We start from the raw sequence: 22,209 nt of genomic DNA on the forward strand, positions 1-22,209 counted from the left end.
CTCTCTTCGCTTTTCGTGCCTCTGCGGCCTCGGCGCCTGAGGGCCCTTCGAGGGAGGAGGAGGCGGGGAGGCGGACGTCGCGGCCTGCGGTCGAGCGGAGCCCATGGAGGAGCCCGACTACCTGGGAGGCAGCGCGGCCGCCGAGTGGGGGGACGACGGCGGCGACGGAGGGGCGGTGAGAGCGGGGCCGCGGAGGGAGGTCTTTCGGGGAGCGTCTTTCCGCCCCCTCTTGTTTTTCTGAGGCTGTGCACAAGCGGGAAACCTTATTTCCCCCTCCTCCCCGGGGGATTGATTTATTTTCAGGGAAGCTGTAGGCAGTAAATTCTTTTTTTAAAAAAATATTAATTTTTATTGATTAAAAATTTGCATATCTATACAAACATCTTTACATACGAAGAAAAAGAAAATTATGTAGAAAATTTATAAAGGAGTAAAAAAGAGAAAAAGGGATAAAGAAAGAAATAACAAAGATACGAAATAAAAAAATCAAAAGAGGAGAAGAAAAGACAAGACATTATTTACACAGTGAAAGTGTTCAAAAGCAGCACCAAGAGGGCAACGGGGGAGGTGTTTCTCCTCATTTTATTATTATTGTTGTTATTGCATGAACACCATTCGGAACTCCCATCGTTCTAGGCGCATTTTGTGATAGGGGATTTCATTAGGGTGAGAAGTTTCTGAGCTCTGGGCACAGTAGTGCGCCTTAGATTTCAGATTTAAGCTGCAGAGTTGGAAGGAAAAGAGGACCTTTTTCTGCCTCCCCACTTCCGAAGACTCTTAAGAATATTAGGAGAAGGACTACTAGACCATGTGGGAAATGAACATAATATTTTAGCTGCAGTTCATTCATTTTCAGCTTTGTATTCTTGTCATTAAAAAGGGGCGCCTGGACGTTCTATTGTTGCTCCCATAACCTAGATTTAAGGTTACAGATAGGTAGCCGTGTTGGTCTGCCATAGTCAAAACAAAAAAATTTTTTCCTTCCAGTAGCACCTTAAAGACCAACTAAGTTAGTTCTTGGTGTGAGTGTATCTGAAGAAGTGTGCATGCACACGAAAGCTCACACCAAGAACTAACTTAGTTGGTCTTTAAGGTGCTACTGGAAGGAAAAAAATTTTTTGTTTTGACTAGATTTAAGGTGCCATTTAGCTCCTAGCTTTCATATCTGAGTTTCTAACACGTGACACCATTGCTTTACATTTCTAGAGGGGCATGCATCGCCAGCATTTCCAGATAGGACTGCGAAAGATTCCTGCTAGAGGCTCTGGAGAACTGCCAGCTGCCATAAACTAGGAGTAGCCTACACATGATAATATCTGGATGTTTATTTGCCTCCAACTCCCATCATCCCAGACCATTAGCTTTGTTGTCTGGGGTGCACCCTACGCTGGCTAGGCATTGGTAAAACTGACCCAGATGGACCAATAGTCTTCCCCAATTAAAGACAGCTGTGTTCCTGTGCCTATATGGCTGTTGACGTTGTAGCCACAGGATAAAGCAGTTTAATATGTGTTGCTGGGTTTTTTTGGTTTTTTTCTAAACACATTCCTTAAAGTTCGGGGCGTGGGTGGGCTAACTTTGCCAACAAGTGTATTATAACAGAAATCCAGTGTGGTGGGGAAAATAACTGTTGTTCTGCACTTTCAAACAGCAAGATGATGAATATGGTGAAGAAGATGATGCTGGTGTCCAGCAGGAATGTTTGCAGAAATTTTCCACCCGAGATTACATCATGGAGCCCTCCATATTTAATACTTTGAAAAGGTAACGGCAGGGTGATTGGGGTGGTGAGGGTGGAAGAGGGAATGGTAGGAATGGTACCTGGCTCTGTTAAGGGGCAATTTACTCCAAAATTTGATACTCCTTGATTTTTTAGAGTTTGGCTCAAAGTGGTGCCTGCATCTTTTAACAGGTATTTCCAAGCAGGTGGCTCTCCAGAGAATGTGATCCAGCTCTTATCAGATAACTATACTGCTGTAGCTCAGACAGTAAACCTTTTGGCTGAGTGGCTCATTCAAACAGGTATGTTTCCAAAAATTGTTGGGGTTTGTGTGTGTGTATGTGACTGCTAATTTTTTTGCACAGCACCTTTATAAAATTGCTGATGGTGCAAGCAAAAAAGACATGCCTGCTATAGCAAATTTGTCTCATTTTTTGAAGCATGAATAAAGGGCCTTCAGGTTCCAATCGTTCCTACCTATTAGTCACTTTAAAATATTTTGACTACTGCTTTGAGTTATCCTTGAGGAGGGAATAGACCTATGATTCAGAATCGGCTGCACTTTAATGGATGAGTTAACTGAGTAGCTAACACTTGGGATGCAAATAGATATGTCATATGAAAGCTTGCCTGCAGAATCAAAGTACTGTAAAATTAACATCTTCTGATTGTAATTGCCTCCTGGTTAAGTTTGGCAGAGAGAGGGTGTACTGTATGCGCTCCCTTGTCACGAGGTTTAGTCACAGGAAGCATGAAGGAATTTCTGTTTGACAGACATAGATTCATACACAGGGATCTCTCTCATTGCAGGTGTTGAGCCCATTCAAGTCCAGGAGACAGTGGAAAACCACCTGAAAAGCTTGCTGATTAAGCACTTTGATCCTCGGAAAGCAGATTCAATTTTCACAGAGGAAGGAGAGGTAATTCACATAACTTAATGCTGCCAAGTATGATATCCTTCTCAAAGGCATTTCTGGCTATAGTCAGCTCAGATGAGTACTGTACTTTTCTGTGTATAAGACTAGGATTTTTTTTGTAAAAATAATGCTAAGAAGCGGGGGTCGTCTTATACATGGGTAGTGCATTGGGTGGACATTTGATTGGTTGTTGCTGTGGCTGTCAGTGGCTATTGTGCATGTTATTCGTTGCTGCGCCAATGGGTGGTGTTGATTGGCCGATGCTGCAGCAATTGGGCGGGTGATTGGCAGCTTCTGCTGAGGATGGGACAGATGAGAGGTGGATTTTGCGACACGTGTGGGTGAGCAATTTTTGGCATTCCCCCCTAAAAAAGGCTCGACAACTCTGGGGAATTCTCCCCCAAAGAAGCTCAACAACTTTGTTCTATCTCCCCCTGTTTTCTTATATTTTAGTCCCAAAAAATAGGGGGTGTCTTATACATGGGGGCATCTTATACACAGAAAAGTACAGTATATCCTCTGTAAATCAGTAAATATAGATCACGAGTGGGATAGTGTTTTGGTGCTCATGCTTCCCAGCGGCATATGCATGTTTCGGAGTAAAACATTCTTTTGGGAGCTTGAGAAGCATGCAAGTCCTTTAAATTTAGAGACACCACATTCTTAAATTCTGAACAACTTAAAGAACCACCTTGAAAAAATACTAAAACAAAATTTATTATTATCGATATTATTATTACTTATTAAAGTTGTATACCTCTCTTCATCCATAGATCTCAGGGTGGTTCACAGCATAAAAAATACAAGATAAAAACACAAAATACATAATACAGTGGTACCTTGGGTTACAAACACTTCGGGTTACAAACGCTTCGGGTTACAAACTCCGCTAACCCGGAAGTAGTTGCTCCAGGTTGCAAACTTTGCCCCAGGATGAGAACGGAAATCGTGCACCGGTGGTGGCAGCGGGAGGCCCCATTAGTGAAAGCACGCCTCAGGTTAAGAATGGTTTCGGGTTAAGAGCGGACCTCCGGAACAAATTAAGTTTGTAACCCGAGATACCCCATGTAATAACAAAGCAAAACAATAACACACACCCCCACACCCACATTTATGTTGAACCTCTGCAGGCAAGTTCAAAAATGAGCACCAGAGCCTATTCTCCTTTTTGTTTTCTTGCCTTCCACTGAGCCTTGCCTTGTCTCACTGTGCTGCAGAACAGGATAATTACATACTTAACTCTACCTAGAGCTGCTTCATCCATTACTTTTTCCAACCTGGGATTTTTGTACTAGCTTACATTTGACTACACACACAAGTCTTGTTTTCTGCCATGGGTTCACAGACCTTGGGAGCTGTTCTGTGCAATGCCAGTTAATCTCAGTAAAAAAAACACATGCAAGTTGCCTTTCACACACCACACACATTTTCTGGCTGCTTTGTAGGTAACTGATAGCAAAGTTGTGGTTGACTAGGCATTTGAGCTCCAAGGTGCAAATGCAACCTTTCCCCCTGGACAGCACTGCTTTTTCTTTAGGAAATTCTAAAGCTGTTTTGCAGCCTCAGGTTGATTTTTCTCAGCCTCTAGGACTGTGTCATTCTGATGCTCTGTTGTTGTTTTTTTCTGGCAGACGCCAGCATGGCTTGAGCAAATGATAGCGCACACTACATGGCGGGATCTGTTCTACAAACTGGCCGAAGCTCATCCAGACTGTCTCATGCTGAACTTTACTGTCAAGGTAATTAATAATCTGTTTCAGTCAATTGGAAAACCATGTTATGAGCAAGAGGGGCAGGAAGAGAGTGAAGCAGAACCATTTGCTGGCTAAACTGTCAGCAAGAATGCTCCTTCATATCAGTGCAGGGTGGTGCTCATGAGGAACAGTAGGGTGGGAAGTAGGGAGGCCAACAGTAGGTGGAGCCAACTAATTCTGCTTTTGCCTCCATCTTTCTCTCTTTTGAGTTCTACAAGGGCATTGCTAAGGAGGAGGAAAAGGCTGACAGGCATGCCATCCACTAGGGCTGGTTGTAAGGAAGGAGGCAGGCAGGTGAGGGCAAATGAGGTTGGCTTGTCCTAACGGACCAGGCTCCTCTCCTTTAGATGAAAGTGGCATGTGTTGTGTGCTGGATATTAAGATACCAATTAGGGCTTGTTTCCTTTGTAAATCAGAGGTGCAAGCACATTAGCACTCTTTTTCATTTTTATTGGCACATTTTGTGGTCAACAAAGATGGACCCAAGGTTGTCACGGCGAGCTTTCCTGAAGCCGTGCTGCGAGCATTAATAATAATAATAATAATAATAATAATAATAATAATAATTTATTTATACCCCACCCATCTGGCTGGGTTTCCCCAGCCATTAGACTTGAAAGAAGCATTCTGTTGCAGTCAGCAAACTAAGGTCCCATCATCACCATACATTTAATGCACTATTTACCACTTTGAAAATCATGCGAGAATCCTGGGAGCTGTAGTTTGTTAAGGATGCTGGGAATTGTACCTCTGTGAGATCACCACAGTTAGCAACTATAGTTCCCAGGATTCTCTATGACTGTTACATATGTAGGATAGTGCTTAAAATTTATATGGGGTGTGACTTAGGTTGCAGTCCATGCTTGGGTGCTGGAGATAACTATGTGGTGGGCATGAAAAGTCTCTCCAGTTTGCAAATATGTCCACAGGCCCCCAAATCATAGAACTGTATAGTTAGAAGCGATCCTGAGTGTCATCTAGTCCAACCCCCTGCAATACAGGAATCTCAACTAGATCACAGTTTTGTTTCAGCTTCAGCCCAGTGAAAATGTAGTGTTATCTGCCGATATGCATGCATGAGAGGTTCTTCAGAGTGTGAACTTCCCTTTGGCCTGCCAGTGCTGCAGTTGACTCAGCTGTTGATGCTTTTGTTACAGCTTATCTCTGACGCTGGGTACCAAGGGGAGATAACCAGCGTATCAACAGCATGCCAGCAGTTGGAAGTTTTTTCTCGAGTACTGCGTACTTCTCTGGCTACTATCCTAGATGGTGGAGAAGAAAACCTGGAGAAGAATTTACCTGAGTTTGCTGTAAGTCTCTCTTTCCTACTCTAATTCTTGTTTTTTATGATGCATCTGATGTCCCGAAGCTCCCTGATTTGGGGAGGATGTGAGGAGCCGTCCATAAATTGTACTGAGACAAGTGACACCTTTTGGACCCTTTCCCAGTATGCCAAAGCTGCACGGCCAGACTCCCATTTCCCTGCTGACTACAGAAAATGAGTTCTGTACTCCAGAATATTTTGATGTCCTCCTAGATTCTCTGCTATTGTGCTTGCTCTGGCTGCACTAAAATTGGAATGATACAGAGAAGATTCTCTCCTATTCCCATCTCAGCTAAGCATGCCAGACCACTTTTTTTGTTGCCTCTGCTTCCATAAATTGGAAGATACTGTTATTACTACCTTTTGAAAGGGCCGGTCGTTTCTAGAGCTGCTGCTCATCTGTGTCTCTGTGTATTTGCAGAAAATGGTGTGCCATGGTGAACACACGTATCTCTTTGCCCAAGCGATAATGTCCATATTATCTCAAGAAGAGCAAGGTGGCTCTGCTGTACGCAGGATTGCTCAAGAGGTTCAGCGGTTTGCTCACGAGAAGTAAGATCTTGCTGCGTTTAAAGCTCTTTTTCTTAATTTATCTGTGGTTCTGCTTGCCCTGTGCTCTCCCAGTTTAGATGTAAGCTTGGTGCAAAAGGAAACCTGGTCCAACCCACTTGTGAAGTTCATTTTAGGAAGTTAGTTGAAACTAAAGTATGGCGTGAGAACATAGAGCTGGCAGAATACCTGGCACACAGGTTTTTGTGGGTTTTCCCAGAGCAGTCCTTCTGCCTTAGGTGCCTCATTGGGAGTACACAAAGCCTTCTGACTCCTGGGAATAGGAGGACTTATAGCTGTGTTTCATGCACAAACCAGCAGGCATTTCCGAACTGAAAGACTCCACAGTGTCCTGCAGCAGTGTCTTAAGATAGGCAAGGGAGGACCTTTCCTTTTGTGCTTGAATAATGAGGGCATAAAGGAAGGCATTCTTAATAACTGATGCACAGCTGTGCAACTGCCTACTCCTAGAGGGGTCATTGCTGCCCGAACTTCTTTCAAACATTTTGTAAGATTGTTTAGCTTGTGTTTTCAATTAGTAGCTGGGGTTAAGCAGATCTGGGGCTTAGGAAAAGGCAGGATAGGGATACAAGTGTGTGAACTATGTATTAATAATTGAAACAATTGTGAAAGTACAGTGGTACCTCGGTTTACAAACTTAGTCCATTCTGGAAGTCCGTTCTTAAACCAAAGTCGTTTTTAAACCGAGGCACGCTTTCCCTAATGAGGCTTCCCGCCGCCGGTGCCCTTCCACCATTCGGCTTCCAAGGTAAGTTCACTAACCGGAACACTACCTCCGGTTTTGCAGAGTTCTTATACCAAATAGTTCGTAAACAGGACTGTTCTTAAACCGAGGTACCACTGTACAAGTAAACTTAATAATGCAATGCAGCAATGGGCTAGATGATAAGTAACTCTGATGTATTTGATGATAAGCACTTCTGGGCCCAAACCCAATCTGAAGGATGCTGCTCTGCGTATCTTGATCATGGGGTTCTTTTGGGTCACTTTTAACCTGCTCAGCACCCTTGGAAGTTGTTTAATATTGTCTGCTCCTGTTGGCAATCTAGCACCTCTTAGTCTACAGATCACCTAAAATTCTCTCTTGTTCTTGTTTTGACCTTCTCAAGAGGCCACGATGCTAGTCAGATCACTTTAGCTCTGGGAACGGCTGCCTCGTACCCTCGAGCCTGCCAAGCACTTGGTGCCATGTTATCGAAAGGAGCGTTGAACCCAGCAGACATCACAGTCTTGCACAAAATGTTTTCGAGCATGGATCCTCCTCCGGTAGAGCTGGTAAGTATCCATAGCTTCTTTTGAAGAAGCTTTTTTTTCCTGCTATGCTTTCAATGGCATCAAGGACTGTGCAAAGTGTGTAAAACACCTCATTGCTCCCACTCCTTCACTGCTCAGTTATAGCCTCTTCTTGTGAATTGACATGCTTTTAAGTATCTCATAAGGCACCTTTGCATCTTGGCTTGCCTCCTTTCTCTCTAACCTTTGCTGTTTTTCACCTGAGTTGCTAACAATTGCACAGACACTATGAATGTAAGGAAAAGAGAACTATCCCTTAGTACCTCTAATAGCACAATGCCTAATAATAATTGCTAGCATATTTAGAAAGTTATTCAAAGTCCACAATGCTTCACATACACTGTCTCATTGTATCCCCTTCTACAGCCATATTAAGGTAGGCTATATACTAGTCGAGAGGCTGAGAGGCAGTGGCTTGCATAAGATTACCTTCAAAGTTGTGACTGAGACAAGGTTTCAGCCAGGGATTCATGACTTGCAGTTGTAAACTGCTCTATGAGCTTTCCCTGACTCCAAAAAGATGTTGGCATGTTTACCTTCCTCATCCTTGGTACTATAACACAGCATGCCTTGGGTAACGAGGACAAAAATAAAAACAAGTGTGTTTGCGGTCTATTTATTATCTAGGCCAAGGATAGGGAAATTTGTGGCCTTCCAGGTGGTGCTGAAGTACAACTCCCATGTTCCCAGATCGTTGGCCGCCTGGGCTGCAGCTGATGGGAGCGCGAGTCCAACAACATCTTGGAGGGACCACAAGTTCACCCCCCCCGCCCGCCCCCACTCTAAGCCATCCTGTTGACCAGGCTTTTCAATGGTTTGGGGGTACTATGTAATTTGGGTAAAATCAACTCTCTTGGTATTTTTAATTGAAATGGTATTTTGATTATGGCTTTAGGACTCTTACTAAACCTTGTCTACGAAATCCACTTTACTAGAAACATCATGATACAGATTCTGCGTTTGGTTACTCTTAAAACCATGGTTTTGCATGAGCTGCCTCTTGTCATGTTTTTTATTGTTTATCACAACCATATTGCATTTATATGCTATTTTTCTCCAGGGAGCTCACAGGTAGCCTGCATGCTTATCCCCTTTCCTTATTTAATCTCCACAACAAACCTGTGAGGTAGGTTAGGCTGAGGGGCAGTGGCTGGGCCAAGGTCACCCTGTGAGATTCATGGCTGAGTTAGGGATTTGAATCCTAGTGTCCCAGGCCCTAGTCCGACACTCTAGCCTTTACACCACTCTGGCTCATACAGATGTCCTGTATTACTGTTTCTCAGATCAGAGTTCCCGCTTTCCTGGATCTCTTCATGCTATCGCTGTTTAAGCCAGGTGCCAAGATCAATCAGGACCATAAACACAAATATATTCATATTTTGGCATATGCAGCTAGCGTTGTGGAAACATGGAAAAAGGTAAGCTCAGTTGAGTGCTGTTCTATTGCTTTAGGAGTAAACTGGTGCATTAAAGCAGGATAAAGGATATGCTTGTGTTGTGTTTCATCGTAATTTAGAATAAAGCTGTAAGCTTGACTCCTGTCTTGCCAGAAGTGATAACTTATAACCATCTTAAAAACAACAATTCGAGTTTATTTTACAGAGCATCTTAAAAAATGCTCAAAGTGCTTTTTGTACAGTATCTCAGTATACAACAAGCCTGCAAGGTGAGTTTCTATTGGCATCCTTATATTACAGGTTTGGGGTAGGGGGATTGAGGATGAAAGACAGTAGCCAGCTGATAGCTTGAGCCAGTTTTAAGCTATCAAATGAACCTGTTGACCCATCAACTATTGCATGCCTTCATGGATCCTTCCCTTAGGATATAAATGGGTCATCTTCCACTTTGATCAATAAATTGTCCTTGCATATCTTCATGGCATCAGATTGGAAATTCTTCTGCACGTTACTTAATGATATTATCTTGTTTGTGTAAAGTGAAAGGAAAGGCATGCAGAGAGCACAAAAACATTGACTCTTCAGGAAGGTTGATGAAATTGCAATCTGCACCATGGGCCAGTTCTACACGCATGATTCTTCTTGTCTCCCATACCACATTTTATCACACTTTTAGAACAAAAGAGTGAGCATAAATAAAGATGAACTCAAGTCCACCACAAAAGCGATTGAAACTGTTCACAATCTTTGTTGCAATGAAAATAAAGGCGCCTCTGAACTCGTAGCAGAACTGAGTACCCTCTACCAGTGCATCAGGTAAATCTTGGAAGAAGATTTTGACTAATTTGCTTGAGAGTAAAGCTGGCATTAACGTGGAAACACTTGTTTTGTGCTTTTCCTTGGTACAGATCAGCTAATAACATTTTTTGACAGCTTACAATAATAAATATTGAAATACAAATGAAAAACATATGTTCACTGCAGCTGTTGATAACCTTAGGATGAAGGTTATTTCCATGGGCTGCTAACTGTTTGGACCTTGACACTTGCCTGTTGTTTGTTTCTTTGTCTATTATTAAGTGGAATCCAACAGAGCAGTGAGTCTCTTGTTCTGTGAGCGATTTCTCTTTGTACAACAGAACATTCTTCCCTGCTCTGCCCCCCCCCCCGTAACATAACCCCAAAGTTTGTTCTAGGAGTTCCCCCAGCTCCTAGAGAAGGTGTGGGGCAAAGTCCCGTTGTGCAAGTGGAGAAGGTGTGGGGCAAAGTCCCGTTGTGCAAGTGGAGATCATTGCCTTGTTCAAATGCAGGAGTTGAATACCACCTATTAGTATTAATAATATCATTATCATTTTATTATTGTATTAGTTAATAATATACCGCTCAATGCTGAGCTAGGCTTCTGTGTCATGGGGAGAGACTTTCAGTACCCTTGCTTAAAGCAGAACAGTTTTCTTAAAAGGTTAGGATCTGTTTTCCAACATTGATCCACAGAAGAAACAACAAGCACCCCTTCCTGTGTGGGGGTCAGTATTGCTCTGCAGCTTAGCATTGTCCAGATTGGGCCGACAGCTCAGGGTCACATGAGGCAATGTCAGACTGGAAAGACTGCAACAGCAAAAGAGAAATGGTGAGGTCCTGGCAGACATTCAGATCTGGAAGCTTCCAATGGACAACAGGTTAAAGCATTCAGCTGTAGCTTGTTCAGGACAGATGGGCCTCTGTAAGATGAATTTTCTTTTTGAAACCAATCAGTATTAATTGATGTTTTCTTGTTTTATGGTTACTTCTGCTGAGTTTACTCTCTTGTGTTGCATACCATCATGAATTTTTAAAAATAGGAGTGCATACTGTAAATACATAAATCATTAAATGATATTTAGCACGGCTTCCCTATATCTTTTAGGTTTCCAGTAGTAGCAATGGGGGTTCTGAAATGGGTCGACTGGACAGTGTCAGAGCCCCGATATTTCCAGCTTCAGACTGATCATACTCCAGTGCACTTGGCGCTGTTGGATGAGGTAAGGTCAGGGCTGTATGTGTGTCTGTGCGCATGCACGCTACATTTAATTCGACGTGACAAATAATGTGTTTTGGGTGATTTACTTCTGCTGGTCCTGGGGGGAAGGGGCAAAGAGTTTTGCAGGGTGTTGAAGTGCTACCTCTTAACCACTGGAAATTGCACTCACATCCCCTCTGGTTGTTGAAAGTTCACCTGGCTTTGCATGCGTATGCGTTAAGGTGCCCCATTTTGCCAACCATGAAGATAGAAGCTTTAGTTTGTTCTTAATTGGAAGCTGGTATTTGGGGGATGCTGAGCATTTGATCCAGTATCAAATTCTTCACTTGCCCAGAATTGTGGGATAACTGCATAGCCCTGGCTAAGATTGTCAGAAGTGGCAAGGTTGAAAGCTCTGTGTGGAAGTTAAGGCCCATGCATTTATTTTAATTTATTTATCATGGTATTTCTAGACCACCATATCATAAAATACCAGGCTGGTGATAAAATAATAACAGATAGAAAACAATAGACATAATCATTAAAGTGATTGGCTAATAATAATACAGTTGTACCTTGGAAGTCGAACAGAATCCGTTCCAGAAGTCCGTTTGACTTCCAAAACGTTCGAAAACCAAAGCGGGGCTTCTGATTGGCTGCAGGAAGGTCCTGCAGCCAATCGGAAGCTGCTGAAGCCCCGTCAGACATTTGGCTTCCAAAAATAGTTCGGAAACCGGAACAGTTACTTCCGGGTTTGCGATGTTCAGGAGCCAAAATGTTTGGGAACTAAGCTGTTCAACTTCCAAGGTACAACTGTAGTACTGTAGTAGAAAGATCAGTTGCAAAGCCCTGTCAGCAGAGAAGAGGCATCCTTTTCAGCAAACAGTTCACATCCTTTTCCATCCCCTGCGCCCAGATTTTTTCTACCCCTTGTCCATGAGCATCGTGGAAGCATGTATTTTAGGAACAGCTTATAAATGTGGCTTGCATTTACCCCTTCAGTCAGCCACTAGCTGGTAACGGTACTGAACTGACTACTGTCTTGTCTGCACCTGCAGCAATTTGAGGTGTTAGGGTGGATAACATATCGGACCACGACAGGTAGGATCACATTTTTTAACATTGCCTTTTAAACAAAAATAAAAAAACCAGTGTGTTTAAAAAAAATCTGGCCTAGACTCTTCCTCTCTCATCCTAGTTTAGTCTTTTGTGTGTGGGGGGAGCTTTGAAAGTGAGCTGCCCTGTGTTCAGGCTGAAATGGCAGAGCCTATTAGGCCACCTCTTTCTGCTGTGCGTATGTAGACCCAGACTCTGTGTTTAAGAATTCCAAGTTGGGTATTTGCTAGAAGGTGAAATTTTTTGCAGGTGATCCATCTGGGTTGGTGAAGCTTGGAACTCTGGAATGAGGGGCTGTGATGTATGTTAATATGTTTTCTTATAATAATAGAATTGTAGAGATGGAAGGAACCCTGAGGGTCATCGAGTCCAACCCCACAACCATGCAGGAATATGCAGCTGTCCTATACGGGGGTCAGACCTGCAACCTTGGCGTTATCAGCACCACGCTCTAACCAACTGAGCTATCCAGAATGTGTTTTAAGAATGTGTGTCTTAATAGGAGTCTAGAGGACCTTACGTGTTTGCCTTCTGGTTTGCAGATCAGTACATGCCATCAACTCCTTCATCCTCTGGTCCTGCAGCTTCTGGTCAAACTCTTTGAGACAGAGCACTCTCAGCTCGATGTCATGGAACAGGTGATGAAAATTCAGGGGTTTAGATTTTGCTCAGGCCTTTTTTCTCCTCACTTCTGTGCTACAGAACTGAAGCAGGTTGCCCGAGCAATCCTGGGAGCTGTTGTTTTGTGAAGTTGCTGGTGGGGGCGTGTATCTTTATGCCACTTTTGTAGCATAGGCAACTCTGTCCTGTTGGCCCCTGATCTTGGGGATTCTTCTCTTCTGCAGAATTTAGCAGGCGTCTGCAGGAAAGAGAGTGAAGGATTTTTGTGGGAAATAACTGTGCCTTGTAGCTGCTGGGCAGAATTCTGCTTTTATTTAAGAGACACTGAACAAATCAGAGTATGGGAGAACCCTGCAGCATTCCCCTTCCAAATGATCTGTTGCCAAATCCTATTCCGGTCATCTCTGATCAGACAATACTGCCTAGGGCTGAGGGAAGTTTTGTGTTCAGCAATAGCTGGAGACTGCTTTCCCCATCCTTGTACTAAGAAATGAAAGTTACATCTCCATATTCTCATTGATGGAGGATATAATCTTCTTGTGGGGCCAAGAAAAGAGAGAGTTTGTTCTTCTACATTCTCCTGTACGTGGCCTCAGCTGGCAAGAACTAGGCAGATGCATCATGAGTAAGGGCTTTTCAGTATTACCTCCCATCTCGGCTGATATCCTTGCCAATTGTCCGTTGTGCCAAAAATCAAGAGTTGCGTAACTTCTTCACCCAAGGCTATAAAAGTTTACATAACTTTGTTGGCATAATAGATTTAGGCCTTGAGCTGGCATTGACTGGCATTCACAAAACGCTTATTCGTGGAATTCATCCTTGCAGTTTAGTGGTGATCCTGGGTTTCAGAAGGGGAACAGATACAGGGAAGATAGATTGAGCAAACTGCCATTAGTTACGAGAGCTGAATGTAACCTCAGTGTTCAGCGGGACGCTGCCTCAGAGAACCAGATGTTTGGAACATAGGAAGCGATTTGTTGCCGCTTGCAAACTCTCCAGAGACATCTGAAAAAGCAGCTCATGGCAGGAGGAGCAGCGAAGGCAGAACTCTCAGAAATGACAACCTGGTAGAACAAAATGGGGCATTGCTTAGGGCGGTCAGCAACCCTTTCCTTCTCCAGAGCAAGGTCGAGAGGGTTGGATGTGGGGGGTCCATTCCAGGCACAGGCCTGCTGTTGGAACTCATGGCTGCCAAAGGAAGCTTCCTTACCTCCTCATTCAGAGGCCACTCTGTGTGAATCAGAAGCAGCCCTTCTTCTCATTCAGCAAGGCAGGTCTTGTCTTCTTTAAATGGTTAATGCCTATGGTTAATGCAGCTTGGAATCTTTGCTAGAGAATGAACACATCCCTCAGTTACGTTGTCTTAAGATTTTACTTAGGCTGTTTCAAAGATAAACGTCCTGCCTTGTTTGTCCTTTCAGCTGGAACTTAAAAAAACCCTTCTGGACAGGATGGTTCACTTGCTCAGTCGAGGATACGTCCTTCCGGTGGTTGGCTACATACGGAAGTGTCTCGAGAAGCTGGACACGGACATTTCCCTGATCAGATACTTTGTGACGGAGGTCAGTGACTACGTGGAACCTGCAAAGCTGTGTTTATGCACATTAGTTTGCACTTCCTCATTAAACTGGGAGCCTTAAGACTACGTTGTGGCCTTTTGGCTATTTTATTTGCAACACAGGTATCCCACCTTTGTCCTTAACAAGCCTTCCAACCGAGTCAGTAAAAACAAAAGATCCAAGCCTATAGTCAAGTCATCCACTAAAAGGCCAGGAAAGCACCTAAATGATAATGTAGCCAAACTTACATTTATGAGAAGGGAATATAGCCAGAGTGCCATCACAGAAAAGGCTGTTGGTGGTCACCACCCAAGTAACCTCTGAAGGCAAGGCACTTGGAGCAAGGCTTTGAATATCACATGGCTCTCAGGACAGTTTTGTTCTGATATTGTAGATGGAACAAATAGAACTTAAACATACAGAAATGATTTGGAATCTATTGATTGCTGCTAGACTTATGGGATTACGTCCAGTATAACACAAAGCAACTGCCCTATCAGTTCAAAAATTGACACTTGTACAATGGAACATTCTCCTCCCCCACCTGCCCACTAAATCTGTTCTGGGTTTTCCACCAACCGTATGGGGGAGGGTGGGGGGGCTGTTTTTGTTTTTTGATGTGGGGGGAGATTGGAGGTCCTGTTGCACAAGGGTAAATCCTTGTGCTGATGGGACAGTTACTTCTTGCTGTGTTGGGTAGAAGGCACGGTTGCCAGAAACTGAAGGAATAATGCTGTCCTCGTTTTGCTTGCCCTACCTTTCCTGAAACATCAACTGCTATATTGTATGGTGTGGATGGGATCCAACTAGCACACATGGGATCCAACTAGCAAGCAGAAATCATTGCACTATGTGCATCCCACCCCCTGCCCCAGCAGACGCCCTGCACCCTACCCAAAATCTTCCACGGGAGGTTGGGGGAACCCCAGAACAGATTGGCGGAGAGAGGGAGAAGTCCTGTTGCAACAAGAAGACATAGTCAGCACTACGCTGCATGCAACTCTGTGTCTGTAGGTGGATGTCATCTGCAGAGGCATGTTTATAAGTTTCTGTTAAATGACAAACTACTCTCTGAGATCGGGAGACAATGCATCAACCACTATGTCTATTTCCACATGTTAAAACAGTGTAAGCCACAGCCTTCTGCAATCTCGATTATCTCCCCAGGTGCTGGATGTCATTGCTCCTCCGTATACCTCTGACTTTGTGCAGCTTTTTCTTCCGATCCTGGAGAACGACAGCATTGCAGGAACGATTAAGACTGAAGGCGAGCATGACCCTGTCACGGAGTTCATAGGTAAATTGTTTCCCATGCTTTTGAGTTTCCATTCAGTTTATTCAGCCCTCACCAGAGCTAACAAGTTGACTTAACTGAGGATTTCTGAACAAAGCTCCTAATGAGTGTTGCAGTGATCTACCTTTCCAGGGCCTTGGCCTGCTCAGCAGTGTAGAACAAATGTCACTGGCCAGCAGAAATTTAAGCTTCTGTAGCCTGCTATAATGCAAACCCATAGATGGGCTAGCAATCAGCATTGAGGAACTTGAGCGCCAAAGTGCCTCATGGCATCCTAAAGCCCAGGTAATGTTTTGTGGCTTAAGTTTTGGTAACACACGAGAACCTCCTGCTTTATCAGTCTATTGAGTGGATAGCAGAGATGCTGGGTATTCTTGCATGGGGACCGGAGGGCTGTTTTGCAAGGAGAGATTGGCGTATAAATGAATGAATCAGTATCTGTTTTCTGTGTGAATTGATAAAAAAAAAAATGAGCCATGCAGGTCATCATGTCTTGTTTCATCTCTTTTCTTTAAAGCTCACTGTAAATCAAACTTCATCATGGTCAACTGAACCAGCAGAGACACCCAGTTACAGTTGCTGTGGATGAACTGCAGAGCGACCTAATGCAAATTGCATCAAAGAACTGGGAGAAAGAGCAGTTTGTTGGTTGCTGTTTTAGGTGGACCAGGAGTTTCACACTGCTGGGCTTCCAAAATGTTGAAACTAGGACAGAGTTTAGCTGAAATTAATTGGTTTCCCAGCCCCCAAACCTTGGAGCATCAGGAAGGACAGAGTACAGTTGCTTGCGACTCCAAGTATAGGACCTGTGCTGTTTGTGTAGCAGAATTGAATGTATGTCAGGGGAAAGCTAGCACTAGTGTTCCTAGCCTTAGTTCCCTGGGGGGAATGCATTCTTCCAGTGTGTGGTTGACATCTTGCAGCATATAGGGCTAAATCTTGTGTTAATAATTTCCAACAGGGAATGATTCCTTCCCACACCCTTATGCACAAGCGATAGTTGTGCCTAGAAGGGTAGTGTGTGAATACCTCACATACAGTTTGATCCTTGACAATCAGATAAACGAGGGATGGGGAACCTGCTGACTGCCAGAGGATGCTGGACTAAAAATCCCATCATCTGTTACCATTGGCCTTGCTGGCTGGGGCTGATGGGAGTTGGAGTCCAGATCTGAAGGGCCACAGGTTCCCCACCCCTGCTGCAAACATCTGCATGGGATGATTGACAAAATTACTTGTCTCTCCCCCAAGTTATAAATATCTTTGTGTGTGTCTTGCACTGAAAGCCATGGTAGTGTTCGGCCACTTAATGGCAGTCACTTATGAATGAACCATTAGCTGTTAGTTGCCAGGTAGCTGCAGTATTGTTGGTTCCTACTGCATTCCAGAAACCACTTATGAAGCCCTTTCTTCATATATAAATGATACACAATCTTGGCAGAACTTACTTGTGTGTCACAGTGTTTACATACTATCGCCAGACCCTGGAGAAGAATCACTGGCCTTATTGGAGGGGAAATCTCAACCTTAACCGCTAAGTTTCATTACTGTGTAAAAATAGGTCTTGTTAAAGTTATCTGAGTGCATCAAAATCAAAACAGCACTATTGTACCTGTAAGAGGGGAAACGACACAAAGTAGGTTAAGTTATATTTTTTATTAAATTCATTTTATTAAATTATGTCGTGTGAGTTTCTTTAAAGGTATTACTGTCACAGACATGCTAGATGCCTTGGCGAAATGTATTATCTTTCTAAAGTTTTGTGGGTTTTGCTTGTTGGTTTTTGATATGTTGCATATAAATCAGTTTCATTCACACTTCTGTGCACTGCCCTAGAATCTTTTGATGAAGAGTGGCTAAGGAATATTTTAAATATAAATTAATACTGTGCAAAGTGTAATCATGGACACTTTGGTGGTGGAAACTTAGCTACTGAACTAGACAAATCTCCTTCACAGGTTGTGTGCTACAATCCAGAAAGGATCTGAATACCCAAAGCTCAAGGCTGTTGAGCTTATGAGCCACCAAACTCAGCCTGCATTAGTTGTGAATTCTAGCTTACAAGGTACTTGGCAACCCTTGTTTGTGCCGATCCCAATATGGAGCAAAAACAGGCTGTGATTGGCTGGTGCCGTTGCTGAGCTTGGTCATAGGTTAACAAAATCACACAGCCTGCCTTCCCCTGACACCCTGGGGAGCTTGTGCACAAATAGCTTGCAGCAGCTGTTTTACCCTTACTTGAAACAGTGGGTGCCAGAAGCCTAGTGAAACAGGACAATGGGGTGGAGGCAATGCTCAGCTGTAATCTCACAAGGAGTGCTGGCCTGCTGCTGCTGCTAGTTTTAGCACAACCCTCCATAGTCAACTAGTGGATTCTGATCTGATCTGCAACTTATGAGGCAAGAAGGCAAGATAAGCAGCTGTGACCCTACACTAAGCAGCCTTAAAAGCCGCACCCAGCTCCAGGGGAGAGAAGATAGGTCAGTATGGGGTAATAACAAGAATGCCATGTGTTCAAAATATGAGCTGATACTGCTAGGAAGCTGCTCCTTAATGCTTACCAGCCAGTTCAGCAGCTTGTAGATGGATGAGTTCAAATCCTGAGCTTGACCAGGGATGGGGGACCATAATTTTCATCAGCCTGAATGATCTGGGATTATTGCGGGGGGGGTGCAGACCCAACAACCTATTGGAAGATAACGGGTTGCCCACTTTGGGGCGAGACTGAAAGGAGGACCATCAATAGCTTGTCACGTAACAGCTGGTTCTGTAATACCATCATTGTTACTGAACAGCTCCTGAAGACTTTCAGCAAGAAAGCTTAGCCCTATAGAAAGCAAGGAAGCACTCAGGTTCCCAAGCTTTTCTGATTCAAATCATCTTATCCTCTCCACTATGCCTGTACAGTGAGAAATTTACGACCTGCATAATTTCATACGGAATTTAATTTCAAGTTATTTAAGAGCTCTGCTCCCCAGTATTAACATTTTTTCAAAAACAAATAAAGTCTCTCCCTCTGCAGAAAGCTATAAAATAATTACGATAAAAATTAACTAATTTCCATATGCAAAAGTAATAAAAGCTGTTTGCTTTGCTTCTCTCAGTGCAATCAGTGCATGTCATTCTTTGGGTCATTTCATAAACAACATGGAATTCTTTTAAGAGAAAGGTTTAGTTCAAGAAAGAATAAAGGTTCACCGTTCCATGATTAATGGACGCTGCAGAGTATTAACTCATCCCTTTGCGAAGCAGTGGGCTGGGACAGTCCGTGCCTTCTGAACATGTGTTTCCAGATCCTCCTCCAGCAGAGTTAAGGAAGAACTGGGTCTCCGTAAGCACATTGTTCTTCAACGCCAAGGTTGTAGGATGCTCCTTTTCCCCCTTTATATGCACTTGTTACGATTCTAAGCCAGCCCTTCTCGCCCTGGAAAGAGATAAATTTGCATCAGTACACAGGTGTATCAGGACAACTTCATGTTCAGCCAACTTTTCACCTTACGGTGCTACCCTGAAAATGCTCATTGCACAACACGTCAGAAACACCTACAGTGCATGGGCGGAAACAGATTGTCTTTCCAGATCTGTCATGTGCATGTACAAGAGGACAAGAAGGGATCTTAATAAGCAGCAGAAATCACAGGTCTCTGGATCACGGGCCCCTGCCATCTCCAGCCACAAAACACATTGATCTGGTTGGTTGGGTATTGGTTAATGCTAACTTGGGCATACACTCCTGCAAATCACACCCTATTTCCTGCTCCAGAGCTCAGGAGAACACTGGCCTGTATCCTTGCTGGAGAGATTATTGCAATTATCAGCTTGAATCCAGTAGTGCCCTGTGTGAAAACAAAAGCAGTTCTTCTCATGCAAAACGGCAGGGGGAGTTCCCAGTTTTCCTGTATATCAGTCCAGAGGATCTCCCCATGCTCAGCTGTAGATACAGGGCATAGAAAGAATTGCAGCTTGGAAGTGGCAAGGCAGGAAATCTCTGATCCATGAGCAGAACAGAAGGAATCCAAGCTATTGTCCTCATCAACTTTTAAAAATCAGAAGAATCTATTTTGACTGACTACTCATTGGCAGAGTATCTGCTTTGCATCCAAAAGGTGCCAGATTCAATCCCCACCATCTCCAAGTAGAGAAGGAATCATTGTATGAAGTGCTAGACAAAGATGGGATTTAGGGCAGTGGTTTTCAACAGGTGTGCCAAGGCACCTGGGGTGCCTTGAATGATTGTCAGGGGTGTGTGGGCAACCCTGGCCTGTGTCCTCCTTTCCTTCCCTCCCTCCTCTGATGCCCTCTTGCATCTCTGCCTCCCAAAGGCTTGCATAGCTGTTTGCCCCAGCTACAAGCTCCCCAGGCAAATGGTGCCTCTGGGGCTGGCCAGGGGGTGCTTCTCAGGCCCCTGTGGGGAGACACCTTTCTTTGGAGCATCTTAAGAGACCAGGGGCGGCAGCAGTGGCTGCCCAGAGGGCTCCCAAGGAGAGGGGAGAAGAGGAGGCTGAGGGAAGTCTCAAGGGTGTTTTGAAAAAGGGTGGAGAGGCTGCCAGCTCTGTAGGCAAGGCGTGACAGAACTGGGCTCCTGAGCTCCACAGGGCTGCCACAGAAAGACTGTAGTTGGTCAAGGGAGCCGCAGACCCATAAAGGTTGAAAAGCTCCGATTTAGGGGAACACGAGCGGTTCAGTCGCACTGGGCAGAGCCCCGGGGGCGCCACAACTACAATATATAATGGAAGGTGAGAGACTTGCTCTGTCCCAACGTCCCTCCACATTCTTACTCTTTATTACTTAGGACAGGGAATGTTATTTTTTTCCGACCAAGGGCCACATTCCTCTCTAGCAAACCTTTCAAGGGCCATGAGCCACTGGTGGGCGTGGCTAGATACAAAAGTGGGCGGAGCAATGAATGTACATTTTGCTTTTGTGTAGCAGGAGGCTAGTTTCCACGCCTGCTTACCTCTATCCTCCAAGCAAGCAAGAAGCATTGTCAGAGTTCGAGCGCACATTTCACAGAAATGTGGAGTAGGAAGGGACCCACAAGGGTCATCTAGTCCCAACCCCCTGCAATGTAGGAATCTTTTTGCTCAACGTCAAATTTGAACACACAACCCTGGGGTTTAAAGTCTCATGCTTTATTACCTGAGCTATCCCAGGGATTTGAGCCAGGCAAGAGCACCCAGGGAGAGCACAAAGCAGGGCTGGTGAAGGGTGTGGCCTGAGGAAGAGGGGGTGTGGCTTGGGAGGCCTGAGGGCCAGACAGAAGGGTTTCATTTGGCCCCTAGCCACATCCTTGACTTAGGGGATCAAAGCCATCCTTCACCATTTACAACTGCGCTGCATCAGGGTAGCCACCACTGAGAAGGCCCTGTCCATAGGACTCTCCAACCTCTCTTTGTGGAGAGATGTTGCTTGCGGTCTTCATCTCCTGCTTACCCATGGCTCGCCCCAAGAGTTCCGGACAACCCAATACTCGGTTCCGTTCTCGACACCCCAGCCAGCAACAGAAACGACATGGTTTATAGACGGCAGCAGACGATATTCAGCATAAAGTCCTCCAGTGTAATTGTGCAGCTTCGGGCTGGCCATGATCCCACAGCTGTATAAATTAAATTACATCCAATTAAAAATGCTAATGCAAACCAACAGCTTTTGAATAGCCACTTTGGGTAAAAACCTGGCAAGGGTCAATAGTTTTCAGTCTGGTTTTTTAAAATAAACAATGTGGCTTCCAGGAAAATGTTGAGCAAAATGGTGCACGGTCTGAGCAAAGACTGAGCGTGAGACAAATTGGCGCTTTCATAGGATAAACAGTACAATCCTATACATATATACTCCAGTGTCAATCCTATTGAGTTCAGTGGGCCTTGCTAACATCATGGGGAGGGACTCTCAAAAGGTGTCAAGGTCTGCTAGAGACTTTCAGACAGACTAGAGGTCATTGCAGTTTAAGAGAAAACATTTGGTTTTTAAAAGACCAGTCACAAAGAAGACATGGGGAAGTTGTTGCTAGTCTAACTGCAACTGTAGAAGCCGAGTTAGCTCGTAAACAGAAATCTGCCAAAAGGCACACATTAAACACATTTAATGGGCCACGTTAAACAGAGTGAAGTTTACAACGCAGTGTGTAATGTCTGTTCAGATGCAAGTCCCGCAAAGTTCAATGGGGCCTACTCCCAGGTAAATGCAAACAGGACTGAAGTCTTATTCATTTGGTAAGATTCTTCCAAGCATTAAATTGTAATTTTGGAAGCTATTCTGAACATAGGAATACGTCCATAGTTTACTGGAATAGGAGGTTCGACCAAACCGGGTCACTAAAGAAACATCACTTTTGCTTATTACATCAGCCTTCTCCAACCTCAATACCCATCAGGTGTTTTGGATGGCAACTTTCATCAGCTCCAGCCAGTGGGGTGAAAGGAATTATAATCCAAAACATCAAGAGGGCACCAAGTTGGGGGGCTGAATTACATTATTTTCATACTACAGAAGTTCCTTCCCACCACGGGTGGGAGGCTTAGATGGCTCCTAAGCAAATTCTTAAGTAGATTTTTAAAACAGATTTATTTCAGGCAGTTTTGTTTCCCTAATTTAGGCCTAACTTCAATTAGGAGAGCTATTTTAGAAAGCGTAGGGGGGTTTTCC

General features: G+C 44.2%; 2 protein-coding genes across 3 annotated transcripts in view; one reads left to right on the forward strand and one right to left on the reverse strand.

The window, feature by feature from the left end:
* On the forward strand, positions 1 to 17,241 carry NELFCD (negative elongation factor complex member C/D). 2 transcript variants are annotated; one of them, XM_083618728.1, is made up of 15 exons: positions 1 to 175; positions 1,652 to 1,764; positions 1,913 to 2,022; positions 2,531 to 2,640; positions 4,269 to 4,376; positions 5,549 to 5,701; positions 6,137 to 6,267; positions 7,395 to 7,560; positions 8,862 to 8,996; positions 9,652 to 9,791; positions 10,882 to 10,996; positions 12,633 to 12,728; positions 14,133 to 14,273; positions 15,438 to 15,567; positions 16,082 to 17,241. In XM_083618728.1, the coding sequence occupies exons 1-15, from the start codon at positions 104 to 106 to the stop codon at positions 16,114 to 16,116; spliced, it is 1,755 nt and encodes a 584-aa protein (XP_083474854.1). In that variant the 5' UTR covers positions 1 to 103; the 3' UTR covers positions 16,117 to 17,241. The 2 variants fall into 2 exon arrangements, with proteins under 2 accessions (XP_083474854.1, XP_083474855.1); XM_083618729.1 differs by having other exon boundaries at positions 89 to 925; positions 1,139 to 1,764.
* LOC310764706 (cathepsin Z-like) overlaps positions 17,206 to 22,209 on the reverse strand; it is a 14,671-nt gene continuing 9,667 nt past the window's right edge. Inside the window, exons 5-6 of the mRNA XM_083619129.1 lie at positions 20,998 to 21,160; positions 17,206 to 18,988 (exon numbers count right to left, since the gene is read on the reverse strand). Of these exons, the coding sequence (XP_083475255.1) occupies positions 18,875 to 18,988; positions 20,998 to 21,160 (277 nt within the window). The 3' untranslated portion in view covers positions 17,206 to 18,874. The remainder of the gene's footprint in view (positions 18,989 to 20,997; positions 21,161 to 22,209) is intronic.

Source organism: Podarcis filfolensis (assembly GCF_964270895.1).
Source record: "Podarcis filfolensis genome assembly, chromosome: 6".
Taxonomy (NCBI): Eukaryota; Metazoa; Chordata; class Lepidosauria; order Squamata; family Lacertidae; genus Podarcis; species Podarcis filfolensis.